This window comes from Crocodylus siamensis, chromosome 5 (assembly GCF_052110815.1).
Source record: "Crocodylus siamensis isolate JL-2025a chromosome 5, ASM5211081v1, whole genome shotgun sequence".
Classification (NCBI taxonomy): Eukaryota; Metazoa; Chordata; order Crocodylia; family Crocodylidae; genus Crocodylus; species Crocodylus siamensis.
Genome location: NC_143399.1, coordinates 173848251 through 173871262, shown reverse-complemented (window position 1 = coordinate 173871262; position 23012 = coordinate 173848251). Strand labels below are relative to the sequence as shown.

Sequence of the window (23012 nt, the reverse complement as noted above, 5' to 3'; positions counted from 1 at the left end):
ACACCAACTGCTGAAACTTCCTCAGCCTGACAAAGGGTTTTTGAACCCAAAAGCTTGCTTAATTTTTTTTCCCCCCAACTATTTAAGTTGGTCTAATAAAAGATATCAGATTCACCCAAAGAACCTTGTCTGCCAACAGTACTGTTCTGAAGTTAGCAGCCTTATAGGAATTTGGCTGTAATATGTTCTTCTGCTAAGTGGAAGAGGAAAGGAAAAGGAAGCCAGGGATTCCTGTAGTAGCTTGTCTTCTGGTTCTCTACAGCTCTTTGATCCCAATTATTCCTTATGCCAGTCCTTTAAAGCAGAGTGCAGGGAAGGCAAATGACTTCTCTGGCTCCCCTAAAACACAGCTGGATCTGTTTTAAAAACCATCTTTCTGTCCATGGAAGCAGAGTAAAGACTTGTCCAATATTCCACTGACTCCAGGAAATTACAGAGATATAAGTAAGGGCATATCTAAACCCACCTGTTGTTTTAGAGTATAAAAATGGCTGGGGACAGAAGAACTTTTCTGTTTTTTTCATGGCTATCTCTGAGGATTCTTAAACCATGTTCTACTGTATCCATAAAATTGTGCCACCCAGCCTGTCTTCTGCCTGACTACAGAAAAACACACCTGTCTACCTGTAGCAATATACAAGCATCTTTCTTTATCGGGACAAAAAATTAAATTGCAATAGAGATACTTACAAAATTACATCTTTAAACTGCATGTGTCCATTTCTCACTAGATAGGCACCAAATCGAAAACAACCAGCATAGACAAAGTACATAATTGCTTGGGAAAGGGCAAAAGTAATTCCAAAGATATGTGCCTTTTTCACAGAATTTCTGTAACAAAGAATAGGTATTTTCACAATTATGTTTTAATTTCTAAGAAGGTATTAAGTGCCCTTTGCTTGTATTGACTTCAGTGTTCAATAGTTAGTTGTGTAATATTTTTGGAGGAAGCAATCTCCAAGCTTAGACTGAGACCTAAAAGTACAACATTCTTATATATTTTAGAATCCTGTGTCCCTGAAAAAAATGATCAGAGTGTGATGCAATTATATCTTTCAAGGATTCAATTAAATAAACACTTTTGAAACTGTACAACATCACAACAAATCTTCAGGATTCTTTAGGAAACAAAAAATAATTCAGCCAAAACTAATTTTTTATGCCAACTATAACATAAGAATACTGTCATTTAATCAAAACACCTGAGCTATCATGCTGATGCTGATTGTCCTTGCAAACAATGTTGTGTAATTTCTGGTTAAATGTGGATGTGGAGTAGGAAGGTGACAGAGCATAAACTGTGCTAAAATCAATTAATACCAAAGACCATGACATCTAGAGCAGAATTCCATTAACCTTTGCGGGCTGAAAGGAACATTTTCTAGCTCTGTGTCATTCTTTGGCACTTAGTATTACAAACTCAGTGAATTACCCCTGCAGTGTAGACACATAAACACATGTACACAGAGAGAGCTATTGGCCAGGTCAGGCAGGTACAAATCTACATCTCTAGGTGCCTAATTTGACAGTCCCAGAAAAAAAAGAGGAGGAAGTCCCTCTCTTGATTTAATCCTAATAGCTGAAAAGCGAGGAGGAAGAGTAGAGCCCTGTAAAGATTTATTCTCCTCCCCTCACTCTCCCTGTGCCTAGCTCAGATATTGAGGGTACATACCCAGGAAACAGGATTATAGACCTTTGAATATTTGAATCAGCATCTTTCTAATGTCCCAGCATAAGACTAGAATTTAGGCATTACCCAGGCTCCTCTCCTCTTGAAGCTGTATCTTGCATTGAATATTCATTGGACAGAAAATAGAGCAGTGGAGAATTTTTTTGCCTTAGTGGGAGTAAGGATCTAAGCTAGAACTGAAGGCCTGCTCACTTGCAGAGCAGAGGTCATTTCACTGAAACAAACACTGTCTAACTGGCTCTCTTGTTCCTGGCCCTATACCCATGATTCTGTACCAGGGTGCTGTGGTACCCTGAGGTGCCACCAGATCCTTTGAAGCATGCAACAAGGTAGAGATAAATAGATAATTGCAGACTCCAGCTTGTCCCTGTCTTGCTGATTTCCCTCACCCCCACTGCCTGGCTCCTCTACAAGAAAGTAAGCACTATAAAATATAAATATTTTTTTGAAACTGGGTGCCACTCAGTTCACAAAAGTTATGGAGGGGTGTCTCATGTCCAAAGAGGGGTAACTTAAGCCCCAAAAGGTTGAGAACCACTGCCTTCCACATCCCTCACATGGCTACCCAGGTGACCTGCTTTAAAAGTAATGCTGGAAAGGGTCTGGCTGGTGCCTTGCCTGTGGTATTGTGGCTGGAGCACTATATTTGGCCAATCTGAAAGGCACAGGTGTAAGTCCCTTATAAATGACAGGGGCCTAAAACCTGGGTTTCCTACTTTGTGGGCAAAATTTCAATTGCTGGGAACTAAAACATGGGAGGGCATGCCTTTTCTTCTAGTGTCTAACACACATTAGTCATGGAGTTTGGTTCAGTATGCAGCTTACTGCACATGTTCAGATTGTGTGCACACTAACATATTTACAGTGCAGAAGTAAGAAATGAAATCTGTCAAGATACCAAAAAATTCCAATGAGGCAACTGGAAAACTGCCATTTAGTTACAGAAAGGGTAATGAAATCTTCATTTCCACTGAACTCACCCTGGAAGGATTATAGCTAGCATGGACATGCCTGCATAGGCTGCAATCACATCTCTGCAGCATAGATGTATGCCTATGTTTTTCCAAAGTGAAAGTAATTCTGAGTGCTCACTTTGTGTTTTGGAGAGTTGGTACTCAGTATTTTCTGAAATTTGGAATGACTTGATGATGCTTTAGATTGTCTGTGATGTGAAGCTGATTAAACACCTGAGATGCTTAGTGGCCTGATACTGAAAGTACTAATTAATTCTGAGATCTACCTTTGTAGTTTTTACCCAGGCAAAGCTACACTGGCTTTAATGAAGTAATCATGCAGAAGTAGACTTTTGGCTAATAAAACTATATGTACACTAGAAAACAAGGCTTATGACTATCAACATGGATTAAAGGACTATACAGGTTTCCCCTGCTTTATGCAGTTCTGTATGTGTGAATTTACTCTTATGCAATGACCCTTCTAATGCCAAAACTGTGTTATATGCAAGGTAAGTTCACTCTTATGTGATCAGTATGGTGAAAGCCCGCAGTCGGCTGCTTTGTCCAGTGCATTGTGGGAGTGATGTGCACCAAAATACAGTCTCCTGTGTGGATCTGTCCTCCATGCTTGTTGCCTGTGACACATGTTTCTCTAGTTGCCATCCCTATTATGGTAACATTCACCACCACTCTGTGCTTCTGTGAACTGTCTGCTGTTGGTGAGTACCAAAATTGTCTTGTAAAAGTGGTAGAAATGGGTCTGGGGGTCAGTACAGTCAAAGTCTTGGAATGTATCCCTCTTTGTTACATGGTAAAGTGGGTTCCCTCTATGTGAATTCGAGTTATGCACTGTTTTCCAGGAACGCATGTACAGCATAAAGTGAGGGAAACCTCTATTTTAGAAAATAGCTCCTGTAGCAGTTAAACGCTTTGGAACAGGAGTACCATGTATAGGCAGTCCTCAACTTACAATCTTTCGAGTTACAGCATTTCGCACTTCCAACGTTTACAAATTGACACCCTGTTTCAACTTTCTGTCATCAGTTTTGACTTTAGAACACCACGCCATGCCAGCGAACAAGTTTGCTTCATCACTCATCTTCCTGGAGAACATCTGTCCAAACTTCCTTGGGCACTTTCTTTAAGAAAGCAGACAAGACTCCAGAAAAGCCTGCAGCCAAGACTCCTGACAAGACTCTAGCAAAGAGCCCTTCAAAAAGTCCAGCAAAGTCACCTCAAAGAAGTCTTTCCAAATCAATATGATTGCTATTTACAATATAAATACAATAATGTAGCTATATTACTCATCTATAATTGATTGAGTATAACATTCTAGGTTATTTTTGGTGAAAATAGGGTATTGGGCCTCGGTTCAGAAACCAATCCCCCATTTGTAACATTGTTTCCTATGGGGAAATAGGTTCCAAGTTACACTGTTTTGACTTAAGAAGTGTTTTTCAGGAACCAATTGTCTTAAGTCCGAGGACTGCCTATACTACAATAAGAGAATACAATGGTATCATTTATTCAAAGAACAGTACATTAAGGATTATTTTTTATTAACTTTGCCTGAAGTAAAATATATAGTATATTTTTATGTCCAAAGTGGGTTTGGCCTGCTACATGTTATGATAGAAATGGTTATTTGGGCTGGCCTCTTTACTATTCATTCCATCCAGGAAGAGCACACCAACTGCAGATGCTTCCTCAGCCTAAGGGTTTTTAAACCCAAAAGCTTGCTAAGAAAAATGGTTCCAGCTATTTAAGTTGGTCTAATAAAAGATATCAGATTCACCCAAAGAACCGTATCTGCCTATGTCCTTAGACCAACATGGCTACAATCTACAACCCTGTAACGTTAGTCTATCATGTTAGTTTATTAGTGAAAATTTACACTCAATTCCAAAACCAAGAGTCTGAATTAATTTAAATATATATATTTATATAAATATTACCTGTATGGTAGTTGCAAATTTTGTCCATACATAGACTCAAATTTTCTTTCCTGAGTCAAAGCAACAACAGTTCGAATATTTTCTATGGCTTCAGTAGCAATCTGTATTGCAGAAAGGACATGTTCATTAGTGAAAAAACAAGGTTGCACAGTAGTATTTAATTCTAACCTGGTAAACATAGCTTGGGTTAACTATTAAGTGACATAGAATATGTCTACAATGCAATACAAGATGTTACTACAGCATGACTAGCCTGGGTAACAGAAGCAATAGTGGCTAAGTACAAACATTCAGGAAGGTAAGGGGGAAGTTAGATCAAGTTAAAAATAACCACCGGACCTAAGGTAAGTTAGGATGGGGGAGATGAGCAGGAGTGGTGGGGGGTGCAGACAGGATCTTCAGGGGGATCAGCGGAATAGGTGGGGTCTGTGAGAGGTTGGTAGGGTCTGGGAGGGTTTGGCGGGATCAGGGAGGACTTGCAGGGTCTGCCGGAGGGTTTGGGGGAACTTTTAGCTCCATGACCCCGCCACAGCAAACCTAAACCCCCACCCCTCACTCTGCTGGGACTTACTTCCTTCCCCCCAGCATTGGTGAATGCTGCTATAATCAGTACTGGGAGCAGCTTGTGTGATGGGGGGCGGGGAGATTGAGGGGAGAGCTGGTTAATCTCTGGGTGCTGAGAGCAAGAGGCTGGGGGGCTAAAAATAGCCTGGTGCTGGGGGTGGGGTGTTTGGAAAAGTGTAGCCCTAAGACTGGGACCAGTGGCTGGGCTTTCCCAGCCTGGGGCTGCACTGGGAACCGTACAGAATTTCCATTCACCAATTTCTCATATCCTGTTTTTATTTACATGTGGAGTTTTACACAAGCCCTTGTTCCATCTCCTATTAGCTCTTTTGTGTCTGTTTCTCCTGAGGAAGGGTATGGTAGTACAAAAAATATGTTTAAATCTATCCCAACCATGCAGTGGGTCCAACAGAAGATATCACCCACAAAAAGTCTTGCCTCTTGCTTTCTGGACCATCACAGCTATGACATCACTTCAACACTATCAACACACTTCTGAACATTTAGGGGAAGATTTTTCACTGCATTTTGGCATTTAATTCCCATTGGCTTTGAGATTGAAAATCTTCCCTTATTGGTATAATAAATAAAACAGATAAGGGGGAGCAGATAGCTATTTGAAAAATGGCTAAGGAGTTAGGCAAACAATCTCTATTAGGAATCTTGTGATGCTTGTGAAACTCTGACTCAACGCCATGTACCTGCCACGTGTTGATACACATGTAGCATGGCAGGATTATGATTGTGTGAATTGTGCATTAGATACCATTGCACATTCTGGGTGTTATAACAATGTAAATAATATCAACTAATATGCTCTTAGTTTTAAGTTCATTATCTAGCAAGTACAGCAATATGTAAATGAAAAATAAGATAACAGTATGGAGCGTGACTTTCCTTAGAAGCAATGTACTTTTGATCTATTACCAATGTCCTATATGACAGGACTGTACCTTTAAGCAAGTTAAGCTTCATTGGACCCACCTTTCCTGCAATTTCCAGTTCTTTCTTATCCTTCTCTGCATGTCCAGACAACATTTTCATTTCAATCATTCCTGAGATGGCAATAATTGGCACAATGGCTAAAAGCAAAAGGGTCAACTGCCAGCCATACACCAGTGATATAACAACTCCAGTCCCAAGGTTAGCTATGTTTTGGGCAACTAAAGCCAGTCTGGTGCCTGTAGCCTAAAAGAAACCAAAACCCAAATAAAACAACTGTATTGCATATTTTTGTGTAGAAAGGCAACATGAACATTAGACATGGATAATACTTATCTAGATGATCCAGAAGCTGGTGCAGGCTTATTTTCTGGAGCACACCTGAAAGTGCTTTAATTTTGCTAGAAGGAGAGTTTTTGCCACATGCTTTCAAAGATGATTTTCCTGCCTAGATATTTTTTTTTTTGCTGTTTGCAGTAATACCTCTCTCCAACCCCAAGTTTCCCTCTGATCACTCCAGATTTTCAGTTATAATTTAGCATTTTGAGGAGAAAGTTTAAACAGGGAGTTTATATAGTTTATAGTTTTTGTATTTACAACTATAACTTCAAATCTGCCAAGTCTCTTGGAACATACAACGGCCTCATTTGGAGAGGAAGCGGGACCTTGAGCTAATGATATTTTTATCATAAAAGAAACAATACAGCTCAGTACTTAAGTTAAGCAGATGCCTAACTTTAAGCATGTCAGTAGACTTACTTATGTAATGGAACTATTCACTATCTTAAAGTTAAGCACATGCTTAGGCACTTCGTTGGATTGTAGCACTAATTACGGCAACACATGCTACATAAAAATCTGGTTTGATTAAGTAGTTAACTTTAAATAGAGTTCTCAGATTAATAGATTCAGAGCAAAATTGAAAGCATAGGAAAGTGGTAATGCTCCAGCCATGAAACATCTTCCAGAATGTTATACTGAAAACGTATATCACAATATCTAGCATTATTATATGTTTCAATGGTGTGAAACCCAAAACTCTTTAATAAATAAGAATATTTTGCAATGGACACCAAAATAAGAATTGCCATCTAGCAAAACAAATCTCTACTGTAACTTTGCTATATGCCAATATAATATATGCCACTTACGCCTTTCACTTGGGAAGCATCATTAGCAAGTCTTGTTGTTAATGCCCCAGTACTGTTTTTAGGATCATCAAACCAGCTGATGTCCTACAAAACAAAACACATGTCTTAGAATCTGAAAAAATGTTCTAGTGTTCTAAATACCCCACACTAAAATTTCGGTTTGCATAAAATAAATCATTTCAATTTGAGTTATTTGACATGATGTATAGTATGGAGGGTTCCATTTATATATTTATTTATTTTTGGAGTGAATCAAATTCCATATCCCTTATATGTTACAATTCAAAATAAACTGCATTAAGTGCAAGTCCCATTAATTTGCATTAACACCAATAGCACTATGTTATCTCAGGCCAAATACAATTGTACAAGGTATCGTCACTATGTCGCTTCAGCACATCTTTTTGATGCTGCCCGGGCAGCCTGCCAGAGATTGAGCTCCAGCTCTGGCTTTCCAGAGCTCCTGTACCCCCAGGAGGGCCCTTCAGGCCTGCAGCAGCCTGCCCTGCCCAGCTTCCTGGCTGTACCCTCTACCAGCAGTTCAGGGAGCCCAGGCCAGCACCTGCCATGACAGATCCACAGCCCCAGGGTGCTGGCTGCCTGTCCCCAGGCTCTGGCCCTTAGGTACCACCCCCCCCAACCCAGGATGACACACATTGGACATTGTAGATCGTTTTCATGGGGAAGATGGTGCTTTATTGTATGTAGGTGGGTTGGGTGGTTGAGGGTCTCTGTCTGGGGAGGAAGAGGAGAGGGGGGCTCTGGTTGATGTAAGGGAAATAAAAACTTGCTCACTGCAGACATGTCTCAGAAGAACATGGTGCTAGGGGCAGGCTTGGGTTGGGGGGTCCGTGGGGGGCAGAGCAGGTGGGTTAGAGCAGGGAGTGCTGGAGGAGGTGGTCAGCCATTGCGCCACCTGCACTCAGTGCCCTGGCCCCAATGGCAGGTGCGCGGCTCTCCTGGTGCCTTGGCAGGGGTGGGCCACCACTGTTCCTGCCTCCACGGGTGGTGCCTACCACCTGCCACTCCTGCTACCACGTGTCCTCCGCTCAGGCCTCGCAGAAGAGCACCCCTGGGGCTTCATAAATGTTGTGTAGCACACAGGCTGAAATGATGACCCAGGGGAGGTTGTTCTTGGAAAACTCAAGGCAGGCAATGAGGGTGCACCAATGGCTCTTGTGGCGGCCAAAGGCACACTCCACCAGGACACAGGTCTGACGCAGGCACCAGTTAAAGTGGGCCTGGCCAGGGTCCAGGTTGCCAGAGTAGGCCTGCATGAGCCAGGGCAGGAGCAGGTAGGCAGGGTCCCTGATGAGCAAGGGTGTGACCATCATAATGCCCAGCTGCAGGTCCGGCACCAAACAGCTGCTTTGCACCAGGGCTGGCAAGCCAGAGTTCCTGAAGACACGGGTGTTGTGGGTGCTGCCTGCCCAGCTGGCACTCATGTGTATGAAGGCCTTGCAATGGTCTATGATTATCTGGAGCACCACAGAGTGAAATCCCCTCCAGCTGTAATAGGGGCAGTCACCCTGGGGCAGGCAGGTGACAGGGAAGTGGGTCCTGTGTAGGGGCCAGATGCACTTGGGGTATCCCAGGCTGTGGAACCCCAGCACCACTGCCAGGGGGTCATACACACAAAGCCTGGTGTCCCTCAGCATATCCTGGAGGGCACCACAGACCTCCAGGATGTCCTCCCTGACAGTGGCCTTGCCCACACCAAACAGGTGGTTGGTGTACCATAGGCTTGCTGGTGTGGCCAGCTTCAGCAGGGCAAGGGCCATCCAGGTGTCCACAGGGAAGAGTGGGTGCATGGCAGTGTCCTGCTGCACCAGGTGCAGCTGGAGCTGTTCCAGAAGATCCTGAAAGGTGGCCCAGGTCATCCAGAATGCCTCCAGCCACTTCTCATTGTCCAAGGTGTGCTGGACAACATGCAGCCACTAGTCCACACTGGCCCAGTAGGCCAGAAGCAGTGTGGCTGGAGGCCCAGAAGGGCAATGGCAACACTAGTGGTAGTGTCCTGGAGCCCATCATCAGCATCCTTGATGGATGGGGTGGATGGGGTTGAGATGGAAGGTAGGTAGCAGCTGTGGCCCTGGAATGATGCACAGCAGGCAGGCAGGCAGTTGCTGGACCTGGGGGAGCTGGGAGGGCCAAGAGGGCCATGAAACAGATAGTGGTCAGCATGGGAGAACCAGTGTGGTGGCTAGCAGTAGCCTAGGGCACTGGTCATGGCTGCCAGGGTCAAAGGCTGGAGCAGCCACGGTACAAGGAGGCACGGACAGTGAGGAGAGTGCTGCTGTGTGCTGCCCCTGTGGTGGGCACAGCTGCTCTTGGCCAAGGAAGTGCCTGGCCAGAGAACAGCATGTGGGACTGGCTTTTAAGGAGGGCCTGGAGTTCCCCCTGGTGGCAGCAGGGGCCCATTGCAGTGCCCTAGGAAGTAGCAGCAGATTTGCTGCCACTTTAGCAGCAACTCTGCTGCCACTTCCCTGCATGTGTAGACACCTGCCCAGAAGTGTTTACTTGTGAGTAATGTACTCATGAGTAAACTGTTGCCATAGAAAATATACATCTAGACATGCCCAGTGGACGCATCTACACAAGACATTTACTGTGCAGTAGATTAATTAGCTGTGTTGTATATGCTGCACGTCTACACGGGCCCCCCTCTTAGGAGTAAACTAATGAAATCCACAGCAGAATAGTACTTATATTTACAAGTTAATACAAGTAATATTCTGCTTCCTAGTTTTTTACTCTGCAGCAGCGCATGTGTAGATGCTACCCCTGCTGGCTAGGCCCATGCTAAAGTACCCTCACATTTAGGTACTTTATAAAGGTCCCAGCCAGCCCCTCCACAGCACACTGAGCCAGGGGGAGCAGCCCCAGGCTCACAAACTAAGCCCCTGGTCCCCCTGCCAGCTGAGGCTGCTCTAATCTGGCTCAACATGCTGCAATCCCAGGTGCATGTGAAGATGCAGTGCTCAGGAGCAATAAACTTTCAAGCAATAAGCGCTGGCATTTATTTATGCGCCTTAATTACACATTTAGATGTGCCCAGTGGTGTCTTGGGCTATTGTGGTTAAGACAGACCAGTTTCTATAGCCAACGGCATAAAGGGGAATGATGTAATTAATTTTACTTCCAGCTATTTTTGTTTTCCCCAGTTGAAGGACCTCATATCCATTTACAGTTTAATTGACTAGTGGAAGCCTTCAGTGCAAATCTAAATCAAGATTCACATATATGTGCTTCTGAATGTATAGCAAGTCACCTTATCTACTGTACTATTACATCCCCATACTCCTGCTAGGAGGACATGCAAGTGAAGTAACTCAGAAAAATCAGCAAATGAGAGTAGCGGCAACAACAGATTTAGGGCAAATTTCTGGTTGTCTTTCAATACAAGGGTATCATTAATAGAGTTATATCAAGAATGGAGGATGTGGTGTAAGATCCTGGAAAGGTTTTTATTTCTCCCTATTCACTGCCTATCAAATAGAGGCTTGCTCAATAGTGTTGCAGGCTCAGCAGTACAAGTACAGTACATGCTGCTGCTGAATGTTCAGCATTCTACAGGCACCAGGAAAACAGAAAATCGCATGGCGTGTACAAACACCCTCTGACTATTTCCAACTTTTACTGTGACTTCTGTAACATAGGTGTTACACATCTGTAGTTACAAACTTACTCCTGTACTAGCTGGGATTAAAATTAAAAATAATTAAAAAGGCCTTTATCCAGCCTCCAGTTTTGTAAGTGAAATGGGTTAATCAGAGATACAAATATTATAATTTGTATCAATAATTAACTGTGGAACCTTAGATACAAGTGAAGTTATCTGGAAGTGCAATGATGATAACTGCATATTTAAAACAAGTTTGAGCTTCAGAACTTGATTCCAAAAGAAAGCACTTTTCTCTCTCAGTTCATGTAGTTAGGCTTAATCTACACTCCAAATCTGACTGATTTAATACAATAAAGAATGCTTACCCTTTGTGTAGACATTCTTAAACAGTTTTAAAGTGACCTTTTACCTGTCTAAGCATTGCTTTAAAGGCCATGAATCGAAGCCTCATTGTAAGATTCTCTCCAGCTTTACCAAACGTGAAACCCTGTTTGAGATGAAAGAATGGTTATTATACAACAAAATAATAAAAAATATTTATCAGGTACACATTTAAGTGAATACCAAAAATCCCACATTTTAAAAGTTTTTAAGGATACCTATTTATATCCCAGCTAGTTTTAACAAACAGACCATCAAAAAACTAGTGGAAGTACCTTTCCTAAAATGGTTTACAATAGTCACTAGTAACCTTTTTAGGTTATGGGGTAGAATGACCCAGTTGGGTCACGGTAAAGTGGGCGGATGCTAGGACCTGACTGCTGCCACTTCTCTGTGCCATGGCACAGGACAAGTCCCCACTACTGCTGATTCTCTCTGCTGTGGCATGGGAGAAGCCCCCACTGCCAAACCCTCTGCCTACTGAATGGATCCAAAGCCCCATAATTGTACGCTAGAACAAGCTGCTCATGGATTGGATATAGATTGCTGACCCCAGGTTTGAAGCAACCCCTTGATCTTATTTTAATTTTACTTTTACTTACGTGAATTACTTCTTCATACAAAGAGATAATTTTGAATATCAGTAGCACCATCTTTCTGGTATGAGGCAATCAATAAACTAGCTGTGTAAGTAAAATTAATTTTGGGACTATGCTTCATCATTATATACTTAGCTAACTACAAACATTCTGAGGAGATAACGCATTGATTAGTCAGCCAAAATAATGACACATACCTGAAGGAAAAACGTAAAAAAAGAAGTGATTCCGAATCCTAAAAATACCAATGCATACATGTCGGTGGTATTTCTAACAATAGTTTCATCTTTTTCTACATAAGCCTATAAAAGAATTTTAAAATTTTATTTCATTGAATCAGACTAAGAGATGCAATCTTTTCCTGTATTTTGTTGTCTTACAAACTCACGAACAATGTCAATGTATGTACTAAAGATGATTAATGGCATAACAAGTAAATTCCATGCTGGAACACAACTTTTTCTTAGAATTTTGGAATCTCATGTAATACTTCTGGATTTTTCCAAATTATTTCTTCATCACTACTTTTCCACAATAAAACCTCAGAATCAGGCAGAATATCTCCAAGGGAGTTCCCATTGTGAAAACGAAGCAACTGCTCCCACACCTACATTGAAGCAAGTTTGCTGCCTGGTACAGAATGGAGGGGAGAGACTGTTATGATCCATTCTTATCCTGACCATCCTCTCCTGTAGGAAAAGCCAGTGTAGCTGGCAGGGCAAAGCAAAACAAACTTATTAAAATGTGTGTGATGTAAATGACAAGCAACCAGAAAACCTTCTGGATAGAATTTTCAGTAAATACTGGAATTGTTGTCCACTTGATTACAAAACTAGAGTAACTTATAAAACACAAGAGTGACAAGAAAACAAAACAACTTAAACTAACTTAACACTGGCCAAATCTAAACGAGATGCTGACTGCGCAGTAGCATCATGTAGAAGGAAGAATGATGTGACACTATTGTGCAGTAGTCAAGTTACTATGCGGTCAGCATCACTAAAAAGCTGTTTAGCAATGCTATTGCAGAGTAACTGTAGTCAACCCCCCCCCCCCGGCTGAATCAATTCAATTTCTGCATGTTTCTTCAAATTACATAGATTGAATTGATAAAGTGAAGTAATGTTCACTTTTGAAACCAGAAAGGCAACCAGACCCCTGCAGTGGCCCATACCAGTAGCCAGAGGGTGCTAGAGCATGCCTCTCAGCCTGCAGACCATTGTAGAAGGCACCAAGAGGCAACTGAGCAGGGCTCATCCTTGACTGGCTGCCCAGGACAATGCCTTGCTGCCCCCTCCAGGGGGAAAATAGTCCCTTCAGCCCCAGGCTGGCTGGATCCCTGCACCTCAGTGGGAGTTCCCCACCCCTCACAGGGTCGCCCTACCCCTGGTGCAGAGAGAGGATTTCCCCCTTCCCACTCCTCAGTGGCAGGTGGGAGAGGGAACAGTCCCTCCAGCTTGAGGCTGGCATTCTCCACCCCCCCCCCGGCAAAGTTGCACTGCCCCCCATTTCCCCTATCAGAGGCAAGGGGGCAGGACTAAAGGATCCTAGCTCAGCTTTCTGGGCTGCAAGGGTGTGAAAAGCCATAGGGAGGGGGCTTCTCCCCCCTTGTTTTGTAGACCCAAGCTGTGGGGCCAGTGCCAGTCCAGGTGGGGGCATTCCCTGCCCCCTTGCTTCTTGCTCCCCCAGCAGCAAGAGCAGCTGGTGAAGGGGCAGGGCTAAGGGTCCAAGCCCTGCTCTCTATGCTACAGCGGGGAGAAAAGCCTGGCAGAAGGGGCTTTCCCCTCGCCCTGCCTTGCAGCCCCCAGCTGGGGCTGCAGTGCTGGGCTGGGTGGGTGTGTCCCCTGCCCCCCAGCCTCTCTAAGGCAAGGGCAGTTGGTGAGTTGACAGACCTAAGGGATCCTGGCTTGGTTCTCTGGTCTGCAGGGGAGACAAAAAGCCAAGTGCAGGGGGCTTTCTCCTCTCCGTGCCTTGCAGATCCCAGCTGGGGGTCTAGTGCCAGGCTGAGTGGGTGTGCTCCCAACCCTGCCCCCCCAGCCCCTCAGAGGCAAGAGCAGAGGGAGGGGTTGCTAAGGTGTTTTCTGTGCAGATCTGGGCTAGGGGAGCTGGGGGTTCATTCCCCTGACCCCCATCCTCCCAGGCTGATGGGCACAGGCAGAGGCTAAGGAGATGAGGCTTTACTGCCTCAGCTCTGTGTAAGCAGGGGGATGGGGGCAGCTGGAGCAGAAAGCACAACCCAGGGCTGCAGAGCATCCTGGGATGCTGGGGGACTATGAGTTAAGTTGAAACAGAAGGGGATCTTGGACGGGCATCCCATAAACCAGTCTGACATAAATCAGTGCAGATACTACATCCATCCAGGTTTATCTTAAACTGGTTTTGGCCATTTTGAAACCGGTCTATGGGCACTGAAATTCTGTTCTGTCATGGATTTAAACCAGTTTCGGATCACTTAAATTGGTTTACATTTAACTTCTGTCCCAAGCCTTACATCTGAATTCCAAACAAACAAACAAAAAAATTCTCTGTGAAATAAGTTATTTAATTATTATGTATACACTTACTTTATAATTATTTTTCCTGATAGTTTTCTGCCTTTGTGTATATTTTGGAAAATAATATATATTTAAAAGGCATTCATTCCTTCTAGTCCATTTTTAAACATATCTGCTTTACGGCAAATATATCTTTTTATTTTCCTTTTTCCTTGGTTTTTAATTAAAGTAGTAGCAATTTATATTTTTCTTCACTGGAATATATAGTCCTGTTTTTGTTGATATCAGCTTGTTTTTGTGGAGACAACCATAATGTCAAAAGCAGAACATTATGACTTGAAAGGAGGTAGAACTACTATAGGTACATGAAGTTCTAAGCAACACAGACCCTATTTATTCTCATTTATCTTTAATAATAATAATAAAAAAAAAAGTAGAAAGATGAGGAAAATGCACAGTACACAAAGAAACCTGTCTTTGAATGCCATGTTAAGTGTTTTCCATGTGGGGTTTGAAAGAATTCTAATAAAATGTTTGAAGAATATCTTAACTCATTTGTTTATGAGCTTAATAGGTGCTTGGAAACTTCAAATAGAAAACTATTTTATAAAAAAAAAAAAAAAAAAAAAAAAAAAATTGTCAAGTCACAGGAGCACCTAGGCAGAAATTAATCACTGTATGAAAGACCCAAACAAACAAAGTCTATATTCACTAGAACCTTATTTAAAAATACTTTGTTATTAATATACATAAACTCAACACATTCAAAGGAGGCAGATGTTTGCCTTTATTAACATTATCCTAATAAATCCAAGCAAGTATAATAAATTGAATTGAGAACAAGTGTCAATGTCTTCTCCCACTTGAAAAAAACCTTATAAAACTTACAAAGAATGAAGAAGTTATCAAGATAGTGGCCAAAAGAAAACTAGTTTAAGAACTTAAGTGGTGCACATAGCCTTTGCAAAAGTGCAAATTCTAATTATACTGTCTTTTCTAAAGTGGGGAGAAGATAAATCAGGATATAAGGTGCGCCATAAAAGAGGCAGCATTTCTAGCAGACTAGCTTGGATGTAGTTAGGGAACTTAACAGTGATATCTTCATGGCAGAACCTCACCTGGCAAAATTACAGCTCAATAGCTAGAATGCCTGCTGGAGAATTCTATCTAGCTGTCCCCCTTTCCTTCACCTACTCCTGGTCTCCCCAGTACAGGATATAATTTAAAACTTGAAAAAAAAAATCTCCGTTTATTGTAAAACAATGTCAGTGTATTTAGGAACAAAAATCAAAAGTAAAATGAGCAATCTGACATTTTATAGACTTTATTTAACCTTACCTCTATAATTTCTGAAAATATGATTGAAAACGCAGGTTGTAAAGCTCCATTAATAACTGCACACAAAGTCCCAACTACAAAGTAAGGCCATTCAGCTTTGTTCAGCTTCATAATTTTCAGAAATGAAACTGGAGGTATATCTTCCTCCTAGAATATAAGGACCCCATTAGGACAAATATGTAAACACACCTATCAGAAAAGACAGTTTTGTGGATAATCGGTTGCTTGTTTCCAGTTACTTATTGCCAGATACTCAAAACTAGTTTCATAGTTGGTAGCGTTAGAAGGGACCTGAGCAGATCATCAAATCTGACCCCTACTTGTCTAAATAAAAATATATATATATTAAGTATGGCACATCTTGCAATACCTCTTGTCCTGTCAAGATGTGCACTTAATACACCATATTAATACCTGAAAGAAGAGATAGAAACATGGGTGTGTTTCTGCAGCAAGGGAGGTCTGAAGTCAGGGAAAAGGCAAGCCGTGTTATTCTGATGTCAGAGAGAAGGCAAGGTAGATACACAGTAAAGGAACCCTAACTACTTCACTGATCTTTGACAGAGAATCTGTAATATTTATGTTTGAGTAGATTATACCTTATACACATTTACTAATTTACTGTATGGATCAAGCAGATTTCAATCTATAGGTAGAAAAATGTAGTACTTCAGCCATCTGCTACTCTGAATATGCTATATGAGCTATATGTTACATCACAGTTTTCTGATAACTTATATATCATACTTCCACATTGAAGAAATTGTTTCATACATAAAAGTTTATTTTTATATTAACAGTAGACTAAAACTGCTTATATGATCTTTCACATAAACTTTTCTTGTATTAAGTACAACTAGAGTATAAGACTACAACTAGATCAAAATATGATTCACAGTTTACAAATGTGTACACAAATACTCCCCCCTCAATTGACTAGAATTTTTCAGTAGCAATGTTGAGTAATTAAAAGAGAGTAGCCTTCTATGGTATCATATTAAGACTTTTTGTACATCTTTGCACATTGTATGATATTTTTAACGTAACTTTGTTTAAGCAAGAACCCTTTTTCCCACCCTACTATTTGAGGGAATAGTGTTTATATGAATATATACTGTCTTGCTAAAGAAGAGATGCTTACAGGCTGAACAGCTTTCACATCAAAACCATTGTTTTGTACTCTTGTTTTTTTGATGCTCTTCCGAGTTGATCGCCGTATCAAACCATTTGATAGCGATTCCTTCAGCATCATTTCTTTGAAATTTTTTTTGACACTTAATACATCTTCTTCTTCATCTGATTGAACTTCAGTTTCTACTGTCTAAAATGGGGTACAATATAAGAAATAATTATGTATATATTATCTTGTACCTTCAAACCCTGATGAATTAAAAAAATATAAACTGAATCGAATAGTGCTCAGGACTGATCAATAAATATTGCTATAAGCAAGTATAAAGACTTTTGATTGCACTTCAGAAGATCCTGTCTATTCTAAGAGACCAATTCTGGCAAAAACATTCCACTTAAGGAGCATTTTATTCCTTAGGGGCACACCCCCATAAGCAGGAACATGTGTTTCCCCAAGGACAACTAGCTGCAGTACATATTCATGTCACTACTAGTTGTCCCTGGGCATGCCCCTGCATGTGCACTCTGGCTGTGATAAATTGCCTCAGTGGGGTAGGGGAGGCTGGGGCCAGCACCTGGGCTGGCTCCAGCAGCCTTACTTGGAGTCCAGGGGGCCTCCTGGACCCCAAGAGTGGCAATCTGGATGCACAGAGCCAGGCCAGCAGCCAAAGTGTGGCTCTGGCCAGCCAGGCTCCAGTTTCAGGCAGTGCATACTACAGTTACATGTGCCATGCCACTTTTTTTTTTTTTTTTTTTTTTTACACCAGGATCTCCCAGTGCCAAAAAACTAATTAGCAATGTGGTGAATGCATGCACATGAAATACATGCGGTTTGTGGCACCACAGATAGGTTTGGTATGCCACAAGCTGCACATGCATGCTTGTGGAGATGCTAAAAAAGCAAGGACACTACTTGTGAGGAAAAGAAAAGACTATTCAGTGGGCACATCTACATGTGCAAATATTGCAGCCAAATAAACTCTGGTGCATTTTGTTCTAGAGTTTATTGCTCCCAGGCACAGCATTTAAATGTGTACCCGGAACCACAGCCCTGGCTGGCAGGGAGTCTGGGGGAGTGGGGCGGGTGTCAGCCTGCAAGCCCAGAGCTGCTCAACCCTGGCTCAATGCACTATGGAGGAGCTGGCTGGGACATTAGGATGCTGCAGTATGGGGCTAACCAACAGACAGCCCCCAATCTGTAGCACCCTCATGCCACAGCCAGCCATGGTCACCATCTACACGTGTTGTGGCACACTAAATAACTTGCTGCAGGATAGTACTTGTGTTAGGCAGTACAATCCCATGGTAGAATTAATTAGTTTACTCCAGTCTAATAGTGCCACACATGTAGACAGTGACGCTTTACTGTGGAGCCAATTAGTCAACTCTGCAGTAAAGCACACATGTAGATGCCCCCAGTAAGTTTTGTTCCATTTGTATTAAGTCCCCTTTCACTGTTCTGACAGTGTAAATGTGCCTCGCGTTGTGTGTAAACCATTTATACCTATGTACCTTACTTTGCCAGGGCAGTGTAAAAGGACCCAATATCAATGAGAATCATGTGCAAGTAGCTATATTTGTGAATATACTTAGCCTTCAGTAGATGTACTGCTTACCCATGAAGAAGGGAGGCAAAGAGACTATCCAGTGCAAAAGTATGAAATTCAGGACTTGAAAGAAAATAGATCAGGTTTGAAAGAGAAACTTGGGAATCTGCTGAGAAGAAGCCTATGACTAGGGGGTGTTATGTGCTGAAGGAGGACTCTCCTACATATTAATGTCAGTAGCTGAATGGTTACAGTATCTGCCCAGAAAGTGAGAAACCCAGGATCTAGGTCCCTCCCCTCTCACCCCCCACCTAGAGGGTGTTTGATGCTGTAGTTCTTTGACCTCCCAGTACAGTATCCCAACCAATAAAATCACAGGTTAGGCATTCTCTAGTCCTCCCTTTGAAGCTGTCACTTAGGAAGCCAAGAGGGAGATATATGAGGACAAGAGAAAAAAAACCGAGCAAGCTGGAGGGTGTGTTGCTCAGTGAGATAGAAGCTAATTTATACAAAAACAAGCCCTGATTCTAGATTACACCCATATTCCCATTGGGGCAGAAACTTTCCACTGGTCTCCATTCGTTTTATCCAGTGTCTATTAAATGCAGTGGTTCAGCTTCAAGAATAGACGTAGATAACACCTAAAGGTGAGATTTACAAATTATAATTAGTAGTTGCTGACTCTGAAGGAGTTACATTCCTCTGTTAGGCTAGGGACAGAAGTTACTCATAAATTAGTATAAGTGGTCGGAAACTGGTTCAAATCTGTAACACAACAGATGTTCAGTGCACATAAACCACTTTCAAAATGACCGAAACGAGTTTAAGACAAACCTGTATGGCTGAAGTATCAGACTTAACTGATTTAAGTTAAATTCATTTATTGAACTTTTGTCCCAGATCCCCTCTAGATTCAAATTAACTCACAGTCCCCCAGCATCCCAGGATGCTTTGCAACACCCTTGAAAACTCCACTTTGCAGGGCTGGTGGGCTAGTCTTGGCCCAAGCTGTCTTCTCTAGCTGAGCTTACTCTAGCACCCTTCTTCCCCCCTCCCTCCCACCCCCCAGCTTCTAGCCTGGACTACTGTAGGCAAATCAAAGGTAAATGTCTGTTCACTTGCTTATCGGTGAACTTGCTTCACTAATCTGCAATGATTGAATTGATTCAGCCTCAGACTTTTTGACTGTCTGTACTTAAGCCTTAATGTGTGACTGCTCACACACATGTTAACTTAATGCTAACAACCTCCTTAATGTGCACTGCTCAGACCTACTGCTACATGTCTGCTGAGCAGGGGTGTGGCTAGGTATTGCAATTCTACTCCATACCTGTTCTGCTCAAGACCTCTTTAGTCATAATATAGGCTGGGGGAAAGGTGGAAGGCCTCCCATGCACCACTTGGATTGCCATCCCTCAGTTGCCCCTCCTCAAAGTAATGGCCCCCCACCAGATCCTCCACCCTCAGATTGCTCCCCTGCCACTCTGATTCCCCCCTCCCCACACTGCCCTGATTGTCCTCCTGTCCCCCATTAGGTATTCCAGGAGTGGGGAAGCAAGGAGCTGCAGAGCAGCAATGAGGCCTGGTGGGGGCTGGATCCAGGTATGCAGGGGCAACAAGGGCTGCAGGGAGCCAGGGTGCAAGCAGGGAGGTAGGGAACCTCCACCAATTACTGCCACCACTGCCAATTGGGATGCCAGGACATCAATCTGGGGATGGAGAAGCTGATGGGGAACAGAGGGGGAAATTTAGGAGTCATTCCATGGGGGGTGGCAATTCAGAAGTCATTCCATCTGGCAGGAGGTGATGTGGGGCACAGGGGGCAATTCAGGGGTAGGGGTGATTCAGGAGCTGATGGGGGTGGCAGAGCAGAAATCTGGATGGTGGTGGAGAACTGGAGTGTCAGGGGGGCAATCCAGGGGTGGATGGGGCAATTTAGAGGGCAGAGCAGAGCAGCAGCCTGGCAGATTCCCACCCAGCAGCTCCTCCCTCCCTTCTTCCCTGCCTCCCCTTCACCCATTTCTCCTCCCTTTCCACTCACCTGCTGCTCAACTGTCTGCAGTTGTCAGTCCAGGGCTGTAGAGTCCTGGGTGACAGCTAGTCTACCAGGGAGCCTTGCCTCCTGGGATACTGGAGGATTGCAAATTGGTGGTTTTATCTCAGGTGAACAGCCAGAAATTAACTCAAGCTGGATTGCAGGCTCAAAGATAATCATCACCTGCCTGAAGTGCTGTAGCTTTAAGACACCTAAAGGGTGCCTGGCACTTGTTAATGAGCCTTGAAGTGCAATCATTCAGGTTTTAAGTGCTCTTAACCTGATCTAAATGTAATCTCACCCAAACCCATGGCCTGGTGGTTAGAGCACTATGCTCAGAGAAATTCAAATTCAAATTTCCTCTGGGGGAAGGTGAATCTAGAAGGTGGGTCTCCTGTGTCAGTGCCCTAACCATTTAGCTACTGGGAATGATGTAGGAAAGTCCTTATGCTTACTCACATGCACATGGAATAGGATCATGAACAGTGCAAGAGAGACAGCTGAAAAACTGCCATTTGGGCATGTAAAGTGAAAGAGTATTCTTTCCTATTTATCTTTTCTTTTACTCATTTATTTTTTTCTGGTCTCTAATTCAATATTTTTCCCTTCCTCCTCTCCATTTTTGCCCTAATTCTGTGCCTCTTTTCACATTTCCCTGTTATGGAGTCTCTTGCAAACCATACTTCCTCCACTTTCCTTTAAAAACACTGTTGACAAAACATTGTTGTGCTATGATAAATTCAGATACAATAACACCTGTGACAAAGAAATTTAGAAGACAAATTTCAGGGGGAAAAATCTACCTGCATGTTAACAAGCTTGCAATAAACTCCATTTCTTTCCATTAATTCATTGTGGGACCCTTGTTCTGTGACAACTCCATCTTCAAATGCAGCTATAAGGTCTGCATTTTGGACTGTAGACAAACGATGAGCTATTACAATAGTGGTGCGGCCTTTTTGTGCCTACAAATAACACAAAACTGTATTTCATAATACTTCCAGATAAATACAGCATTTTTTCACAGTTATTTTAAATACTTTGACTGAAAAACAAATGCAACTCGGAAATGTAGTTTTGTGAAAACCAAGGTGTTCCAACAGGAAAACGTCAAGTTAAACAAAATTGAATAATCTGTCAGGTAAATGAAATAAAAGAATCCTGTTTGTAATAATATTTCAAAATGGAATGTAATTTTTTTTTTCAAAATGGAGATTGGCAACAACTGAGGAGATCTTTCATGGAACCTGGAAAGCAAAAACCTACTATGGACAGGCATTCTCTAAACAAAACTAGGATGAAATGGTATATCGTTTCTGTTTTATCTTGAAGTTCTAGTTTTCTTGTAAGCTGTTTTGATCCTCTTATTGCTCACCTCTTTTTCATTTATTGTGTTTGTCATTATAAGCACCCTGAGCCATTTTTGGGAAGATAAGCCCCTCTTTAAGGCTTGTGGGGAACCAGATTCAGAGGTAAACAAGATGGGAAACAGCTGGATAAATGAGCCTCTCCATTCAGTGTGCGCCCACTGACTCTTTCCCTCTTACATATTTTAGATCTCAGCTGTAGGAAGAGAAACAGAGAAGAGGCTAGAAGAGAGATTTCTAACAGTTCAATATGGAGACAGTTCCAGGGTGCAGAGGCAAAGTGTGAATACTAGAGAATTCAGACTCAGATTTGATACGAGTGAGGGGATCAGAGGCATTCTGATTCATCAGAAACCTTACTGAGGGCATAGGAACAAACCATCGTGATGCAAAGGAAAAATAGCAAATGTGGCAAGTGACCAGTTTGGCTTAGCAGATAACTCTTTGGTGATCTTAAACACAAAAAGGAAGCTTACAAGAAATGGAGGCCTGGGCAGATGACTAAGCAGGAGTATAAGAATATTGCTTGGGCATGAAGGGATGAAGTCAGGAAGTCCAAAGCACAACTCAAGCTGCAGCTAGCAAGGGGCATGAAGGGTAACAAGAAGGGTTTTTACAAGTATGTCAAGAACAACAGGAAGGTCAGGGAAAGTGTGGGTCCCTTACTGAATGGGGTACGTAAACTAGTGATAGATGGTGAAGAAAAGGCTGAAGTACACAATACCTCCTGTACCTCAGTCTTCACAGGCAAGGTCAGCTCCCAGACTACTGCACCAGGCAGCACAGTTTGGAGAGAAGGTGAGCAGCACTTAGTGTTGAAAGAATAGGTTAGGGACTATTTAGAAAAGCTGTACATGCACAAGTCCATGGGGCCAGATGCAATGTATCCAAGGGTGCTGAAAAACTTGGCTGATGTGATTACAGAGCCTCTGCCCATTATTTTTGAAAACTCATGGCAAACGGGGGAAGGTCCTGGACAATTGGAAAAGGGCAAAAATAGTGCCCATCTTTAAGATAGGGAAGAAGGAGGATCCAGGGAACTACAGACCAGTCAGCCTCACCTCGGTCCCCAGAAAAATCATGGAGCAGGTCCTCAAAGAATCAATTTCTAAGCACTTGTAGGAGAAGTGATCAGGAACAGTCACCATGGATTCATCAAAGTTATGTCAGACCAACATGATTGCCTTCTATGATGAAATGACTGGCTCTGTGGTTGCGGGGAAAGCAGTGGATGTG

General features: G+C 42.7%; 1 protein-coding gene across 1 annotated transcript in view; it reads right to left on the bottom strand.

The window, feature by feature from the left end:
• LOC149864925 (phosphatidylcholine translocator ABCB4-like) overlaps positions 1–23012 on the bottom strand; it is a 99391-nt gene that overhangs the window by 25407 nt on the left and 50972 nt on the right. Inside the window, exons 15-23 of the mRNA XM_090047183.1 lie at positions 21213–21374; positions 16838–17017; positions 15697–15843; positions 12061–12165; positions 11293–11370; positions 7259–7342; positions 6150–6353; positions 4602–4702; positions 691–831 (exon numbers count right to left, since the gene is read on the bottom strand). Coding sequence (XP_089903309.1) covers positions 691–831; positions 4602–4702; positions 6150–6353; positions 7259–7342; positions 11293–11370; positions 12061–12165; positions 15697–15843; positions 16838–17017; positions 21213–21374 — 1202 coding nt within the window. The remainder of the gene's footprint in view (positions 1–690; positions 832–4601; positions 4703–6149; positions 6354–7258; positions 7343–11292; positions 11371–12060; positions 12166–15696; positions 15844–16837; positions 17018–21212; positions 21375–23012) is intronic.